The sequence below is a fragment of the Saccopteryx bilineata genome, chromosome 4 (assembly GCF_036850765.1).
Source record: "Saccopteryx bilineata isolate mSacBil1 chromosome 4, mSacBil1_pri_phased_curated, whole genome shotgun sequence".
Classification (NCBI taxonomy): Eukaryota; Metazoa; Chordata; class Mammalia; order Chiroptera; family Emballonuridae; genus Saccopteryx; species Saccopteryx bilineata.
Genome location: NC_089493.1, coordinates 291,422,658 through 291,430,272, shown reverse-complemented (window position 1 = coordinate 291,430,272; position 7,615 = coordinate 291,422,658). Strand labels below are relative to the sequence as shown.

Below are 7,615 nucleotides of genomic sequence, written 5' to 3'. Positions count from 1 at the left end.
CACGAGACCCGGGCGGCCGCGCAGGGTCTCCCTCCTCCGCGCTGGTGTTCCGCCTGGTGCCCTGCCTGCCCGGGAGAGAAGGCGAGCAGCCCCAGCTGGGGGTGGGCGTGGGGGCCTGTACAAAGGCCTGATGGGCCCGGTGCGGGGAGAGGATGGTGGGTAGGCTGGGAGCAGACCCAAGGAGAAAAGAAGGAACAGAGTATTTTTGCATTTTGACATTAAAAGTGCAGATTAGATGGTCAGCGACTGGCCGGCAGCATCTGCTTCGGCCCGGAGTTGGCAGCGGAGGCAGGGACCTGGGCGGAGGGAGGCGAGGGAGGCTGCGGGCTGGCGGCGCGAGGCGGTGCCTCCGCGGAGGGCAGGGCTCTGTCTTTCACGAGCTCCGCCCAAAGGGGCGCTGCCACCCCTAAGGAGGCGGGTGGCCGGGCTTCTCATTCATTGTCTTGACAAGAGCATCCTCAGCGGGCAGTCTCTGGCTCCTCCGGCGCCTTCCTCCTCCTCCTCTCCCTCCTCCATTTTTGGGGGGGTATCAGCAGCAGGTAAGCCTGGGACCCCCGGGGAAGGGACCAGGCGTCGCTATCCTGGGCCACCTGTGGGGCTGGCTTGAGCTTGGCAGAAGCCGGCTGTGGGGGGTGGACAGGCTGTCAGAGCTGCTGGAGCCAGGCTGGGGACAGAGCCTGTGCGCGCCCTGCGTGCAGGGAACTCGCGCGAGGGCGTGGGTGTGCGTGGGAGGGTCCATCTGCGTGTCTGAGCGCTCCGAGGAGAGGCCAGGGTGAGGGGCCACGGCAGCCAAGATGGAGGTAGAGGGTCAGGACATGTTAGGGAACCTGACTGTCCCCAGAACGGGAGTCTCTGGGGTGGGGGTGGGGGTGGGGGGCAGGGTGGGGTGAGCCGAGCAGCTGCCCTAAGCTGGAGACAGGAAGGGGTTGAGAGCAAAACAAGAAAATACCAAGTTCCCTTTTCCGTGGTTTCCGGGCCTGGTACCTGCGGTGGGGGAGGTGGCAGGGTGGGGCATGGCTTCCTGTCCTCTGACCTCCGGTTTGGGGCTCTTGGCTCCCCGAACCCAGGCTTCTCACCTGGGACTGATCCCTGCCCCCAGACTGCTTCTCCTCACACCTTCGCCCCGCGCCTCCTGACCGCTCCCAGGGGCTCCAGGGGGCCTGCCGTCCCCAGTGGGAAGGAGCAGGCCCTAAGGTGGGCGAATGGGTGAAGCTCAGGCGGTAGAGGCTCTGGGCAGGGTGCCCGCCCAGTGGGCCCCGCCATCCCCGCACCCAGGGAGCCGGAGGCATTCCCTTCTGCTTCGCCTGCTCTGTGCCCTGCCAGTGGGAGAACCATCCTAGCTGGACCTCAGAAAAGGCAGCTGGGCCTCTCCCTTCCTGTGTTGTGTTCCAGCGGGTAGAGGTGGCACTTGGGGCACCTGCATAAGTGGAGGAGAGAGGCAGAGGAGTGGGGAGGAGGAGAACCCGGCCCCGGGCCACCTGCCCATCTGTGGTGCCCAGAGACCTCCTGGGGAAGCCATCCTGACACTGAAGGACGGCCTCCCGGGCAGGCCCACGTGCCTTTCCCTCCGTGTGTCCAGCCCTGTGCCGGGAGGGGAGGAGGCCAGCCCTGCCCCTGACTCTAGGAAGCTCCCACGTGGGCGTGAGGGACGTAAGGGCTGGACACCTAGACGGAGAAACCCCTGCAGCCTGAGCTGAAACCCCACGGTGGGAGCATCAGAGAGAAAGGCTGTGCCCATCAGCCTGCCGGGTGACAAGTGGCACTCGGGGCTGCCCCTCCCCAGGCTCTGTTGAGGCCCAGGGTGCAGGAGCAAGGCCTGGGGGGGCTGTGGAGAAGGTGACCTGCAGGTCGGCCGGTAGTGAGGGGTGTGAGGGTAGCAGGGAGCCCTGGGTGATGACGCTGGTGGCGTTCGCTGAGACTTTAAACGCCAGGCTGAGGGGTGTCCTGGGGGAGACAGGGACCGCTGTCGGGTCAGAGTTGACCTGAAGAGAGGAAAGCTCTCAACCTATGTGCCCCCCTCCCCCACCCCAGGATGAGCCGGCAGGTCGTTCGCTCCAGCAAGTTCCGCCACGTGTTTGGACAGCCAGCCAAGGCCGATCAATGCTATGAGGATGTCCGCGTCTCACAGACCACCTGGGACAGTGGCTTCTGCGCTGTCAACCCCAAGTTTGTGGCCCTGATCTGTGAGGCCAGCGGGGGAGGGGCCTTCCTGGTGCTGCCCCTGGGCAAGGTGAGCCTGTGGAGCCGGGAGCAGCAGTCCCCCACCTCCGGTGGCCCCTGGGGGCTCTGAGCAAGGGGCTGTCATCAAGCCTTCCTGGGCCGTAGTGTTGTCACCTGTAAAGCTGAGCTGGGTCAAATGAGCTGTAAGCTCTCCCCAGCTCTTGAATGGAAACTGAATCTCAGAGGAGAGATGACATGAGAAGGATCACACAGTGAGTCCCTGAGACCCAGGGTCTCCCAAGTCTCAGCCGGGGCCTTCTCCCCTCAGGAGCACAGAGAGGGATGGGCTGGGGTCTGGGCAGGCCCAGCAGTGCTCTCGGAGTCAGAAGGGCTTCGGGTCTGGGCCTGTCAGAGCCCCGGGAGCCCCGTAAGTTCTGGCCCCCTGCGCACAGGCATGGATGATGTAAGAGGGTCCCCTCCTCTGCCCCAGCCCTGCCCCCTTGGAATCCTGTCCCCTCCCGCTGCTGTCTGCTGACCCCTACTCCCAGCACACTGCTGTACTCTTGGGGGGTGAGACAGGAAGGGGAGATGGGCCCTAACTTGTTACCTTAAAAGGGCCGATGGAAGCAAAGAGAAGAGGAAGTGGTTGTCAGGGTGAGAGCTGAGCCTGCTCTTCACGCAGGAAGCCCTTCTGCACCAGCTGTCCCCGGAAGTGGCCGTTTCCAAACCTCTGCTCCTGTCTGGGGGCCGTGATGACAGACTTCCCGGTCTCTCTCCTTTTGGAAAGACCCGTGTCCACAGCACAACCTCTCACACACACTTCCCTGGGGAATGCTAATCCTAATGCAGCGGATTCCCCCTTCCCCACCCCCTGCCCCTGGCCTGGCCTGGCCTGGATGCCACGGAAGCCTCATTCAGAGGAGCTGGGCGTGGTGGACGCAGCCAGGGCACGAATGAGAAACTGAGATAGAGAGGGCAGGAACTTGGCCGTGATGTGACAATAAGGCTGGACCAGGACCTGGCGTGGCCCTGGTGCCCGGTCCCACACCCCCGGTCTGTGCTTCTTGGGGCCAGCCCTTTAGACATGCCGTGACAACTCTGGCCTGGGGCAAACAGAGGACCCGAGGCCCGATCCGTGTCCCAGGGGTCCAGCAGCCTTCCTCTCTGAGGGAGGCGGGGAAGTCGGATTGGGTTTGGAGGGCTAAAGCACCTCCCTGCTGTGCCCTCTAGACTGGACGTGTGGACAAGAACGTGCCCATGGTCTGTGGTCACACAGCCCCTGTGCTGGACATTGCCTGGTGCCCGCACAACGATAATGTCATTGCCAGTGGCTCCGAGGATTGCACAGTCATGGTGAGCAGGGGTCGGGACAGGGACCAGGAGGGGTCTCTGGAACGGGCTCTTTCATCTGGAGTGCCCCAGACTCAGTCATCCCTTCTCTGCAGGTATGGGAGGTCCCTGACGGGGGCTTGACGCTGCCCCTGAGGGAGCCTGTCGTCACCCTGGAGGGCCACACCAAGCGTGTGGGCATCGTGGTCTGGCACCCCACGGCCCAGAATGTGCTGCTCAGTGCAGGTGCCTAGGGGAAGAGGGGTGGGCTGGTCACCTGACAGCGAGGGGGAAGGCTCATGGCTTCTGACACTGGGGCATTGCCCAGGTTGTGACAACGTGATCCTGGTGTGGGATGTGGGCACTGGGGCGGCCGTGCTGACGCTGGGCGCGGATGTGCACCCGGACACAATCTACAGCGTGGACTGGAGCCGGGACGGCGCCCTCATCTGCACCTCCTGCCGCGACAAGCGTGTGCGAATCATCGAGCCCCGTAAAGGCACTATTGTAGCTGTGAGTTGCCATGAACCGTGACCCTTGACACAGGGACCTTCATCCCTCCTACCCACCACCAGTAGGACCCTTAGATGCTGCCCTCTCTTGCCCCTGGCTGGGGTGTGGCCCTTAGGGTGTGTGCATGGGTGTCTGACCAAGCACCTCCCTTTCCTTCCAGGAGAAGGACCGTCCTCATGAGGGGACCCGGCCTGTGCGCGCTGTGTTTGTATCTGATGGGAAGATCCTGACCACGGGCTTCAGCCGCATGAGCGAGAGGCAGGTGGCGCTCTGGGACATGGTGAGTGCCGAGAATCTGGGGACTGGAGGTCTGGTCTCTGCCTTGACCAATGCCGATGGGCCTGTTGACCCACTGACATGGGGGCTTCCGGTGGTTGGTCTGGAAGGGACCCCTCCCATCCCGCCCTGGGTCACTGCCCAGGAGAGGCCAGCACGGGGCCTGGTGTGGCCCAGCTCATTGTCACCTCCCACCTGTCTCTACAGAAGCACCTGGAGGAACCACTGTCTCTGCAGGAGCTGGACACGAGCAGCGGCGTCCTGCTGCCCTTCTTTGACCCTGACACCAACATTGTCTACCTTTGTGGCAAGGTGGCCCAGCTGGACAGGGGTCAGGGAGGGAGGTGGGCAGACTCAGAAAGGCCCAGAGCTGCAGGAACCGGTCGGTGTTCACTTCCCTTGCACCCACCACCCGCAGGGTGACAGCTCCATCCGGTACTTTGAGATTACTTCGGAGGCCCCCTTTCTGCACTATCTCTCCATGTTCAGTTCCAAGGAGTCCCAGCGGGGCATGGGCTACATGCCCAAACGTGGCCTGGAGGTGAACAAGTGTGAGATTGCCAGGTGACTGACCCCTGACCCCGACCTGAGCCTGCGCCTTGCGTGATGCTGACCTCCAGTCGCAGCCCAGCTATGCTGTGGCCGTTGCTCACCTTCTTGTTCCCGCAGATTCTACAAGCTGCATGAGCGAAGGTGCGAGCCCATTGCCATGACAGTGCCTAGAAAGGTGATGCTCCCATGCTCCTCCCTGGGCTCAGGCTGGGGAGTGGCAGGGTGGTAGTGGGGCCTGGGCACACTCTTAACCACTCGGCTTGCCCACAGTCGGACCTGTTCCAGGAAGACCTGTACCCACCCACTGCAGGGCCGGATGCCGCCCTTACAGCTGAGGAGTGGCTGGGGGGTCGGAATGCTGGGCCCCTCCTCATTTCCCTCAAGGATGGCTATGTGCCCCCCAAGAGCCGGGAGCTGAGGGTCAACCGGGGCCTGGACACTGGGCGCAGGAGGACAGCACCAGAGGCCAGTGGCGCTGCCAGCTCGGTGAGGGGCAACGGGCTGGGAGGCAGGGAGGCTGGGATCAGGCTGGGAAGCCAGCGTATGGCAGGGGCTCTGTGGCTGTGATCACTGACCCATCAGGAGGAAGCTGGCCTTCGAGGCAGCCCAAACTCACAGGGGGCTGGGAGCGGGTAATCCTGTGGCCTTGGGAAACAAGTTTCAGGTTATAGGCCTGCAGCTCTCTGGGAAGCAAGTGGCTGAGAGATAGAAGGGCCCACGCCCTGGGGGACTTAGTGGGTGGCAGGGCTAGGGGAGCCGAGGCCGGAGCTGGGCTTGATGCCGCGTGGACCCTCCAGGATGCCATACTCCGGCTGGAGGAGGAGATGCGGAAGCTCCAGGCCACGGTGCAGGAGCTACAGAAGCGCTTGGAGAGGCTGGAGGAGACCGTCCAGGCCAAGTAGAAGGCTCCAGGGCCTTCCGCTGGGGCCCACGGCATCGTCGCCCTCCCCTCCCATTCCTACCCCCCAGGCCGCAGTGGCAGATAAAATAAAATGGCTTTATTTTCTGGTATCTCCCTCTGGTGACTGGTCACCGCATGCTGTCTGCTGACCTGACATGCTCGCGCTCCCCCCTCGGTAGCCTTGGTGGGACTGACCCACGGCAGGGGTTGAGGGATGCCTCCGAATGCCCAGACCACAAGAGCAGGTCTTGGCAGTGCATGCCACCCCGCTCTGCTGTGTTCTGGGAGCCTGTTTTCTGGAGGGCAGGTTTAAGGTCCTCAAGGCCCTCGCCTGGGGCCTCAGTAACCCTCATGTTTACCCCAAATCTGCCTTTTCTAGTCACTCATATCAGATTGCCTGCATCCATATTGACACTGGTGCTTGTGGGGAAATGAACAACTAGCACTTCATGACATCCTTCAAACGGTAGGCCCCAGGGATCCATTAGTAAGGAGCCAGTGTCCACCTGGAAGGTTGAGGTCAGTGGTTCAAGCCCCGGGATTGCCCAGTCAAGGCACATGACAGGTAACAAGCAACAAAACTCAAGTGAAGCAATGATACTTCTTGCTCCCCCAACCTCTCTCCATAAAATCAATCTATAAAACCTTATGCTGCATAGTTGAGGGGCTTGCAGGGCAGGTCCCGAGTCATGCCTTAAGTCTCCCTTTCTAGGTCAGAGCCTTTCCTGTGCAGTGCTGTGGCTACTTGAGCCCTGGCTGTGGGTTCTACCTGGGCCAGGCCTCTGAGAGAGGGAGCCGCATAGACCTGTCAGGCCCTATCAATTGAGGGCTTGGAAGTGGGTTTCCGATTCCCAACTTAGCAGCAGAGCCCCGAGCTGGGACACAGGGCTGTTGGGAAGGGGTGTCCTGGCCACAGGAGAATTTGAGTAACATTACACAAGGACAGCAAGGATTTAATGTCCCACTTGTCCCCTTCAGCATGCCAGAGAAAACCCTCTGGGTAGAGCGCTGTCAGGCAGCCGTGACACCGTCCCTGTCTGCTCATTTTGGTCTCACCCTCCCTACATAAGCCGTATTACCCTGGGCGAGTCTTCCTAGGCCTCAGTTGCCCATCTATAAAGTGGGGAAAAATAACACAACTCTGTGAATGCAGTAGGTGGATCCAATCAGGGATGCGGTGGAGAAAATTGAGCCTAGGCCTGTCAGAGGCGAGGTTCCCTCTCTGAAGCTCTCCTGTAAAGGGGGATGGGCTCTTCTGAGGGACTCGGTCACTAGCTCTCCTCCTGGCCCAGGAGACGAAATAGGTTCAGGAAAGGATCCCTGGAACCCAGAAGGGTGAACCTGTCATCACCATGACTTTCAGCTTTACCAACCCATCTCCCTCTGATAGGAACATGAGATAGAAGTGGGAGTGGAGACAATTCAGGGGCCAAGAAACTGGCCTTCAAAACACAGGGGAACAGGAAGGGTGGGATGGCTGAAACCTGGAATTTGTTCTCCCAAAGAGCCCTGGACCAACTGGGTCTCAGAGACTTCATCTGTGCAAGGCCTTACCAATCCTACCATTTGCGTTTAAGCTGATACTAGAGGCATCACCATCCCCAATTTCATGGCTTCAGGCTGGCCTTATTTTCCTATTTTACTCCCAATCCTATCCTCTGCCCAGACCTCCATTCCTGAAAATCTCATGGTGCTCCCAAGGGTATCTGTGGCCACATCAAGCCCAGGGCTAAATGGTCATTGGACCTTCCCCAGTGGGCCAAAATTCACCAGTACTCCTGCTGTCGGAAAGCACCTGAGGGAACCTGCAGGGGAAGTGTGGAATCCTCTATTATGCTTCTGACTTTGGGGAGATGTTGGCAAGAAGGAAATGTTTAATTGGCC

The 7,615-nt window shown here is 61.0% G+C and overlaps 1 protein-coding gene across 1 annotated transcript; it reads left to right on the top strand.

Moving 5' to 3' along the window:
- The first annotated feature begins 396 nt into the window (after window positions 1-396).
- On the top strand, window positions 397-5,841 carry CORO1A (coronin 1A). The gene is made up of 11 exons (XM_066275577.1): window positions 397-539; window positions 2,032-2,230; window positions 3,391-3,513; window positions 3,606-3,735; window positions 3,818-4,002; window positions 4,163-4,282; window positions 4,486-4,590; window positions 4,697-4,842; window positions 4,948-5,005; window positions 5,101-5,316; window positions 5,628-5,841. The coding sequence occupies exons 2-11, from the start codon at window positions 2,033-2,035 to the stop codon at window positions 5,730-5,732; spliced, it is 1,386 nt and encodes a 461-aa protein (XP_066131674.1). The 5' UTR covers window positions 397-539; window position 2,032; the 3' UTR covers window positions 5,733-5,841.
- Window positions 5,842-7,615: the final 1,774 nt, after the last annotated feature.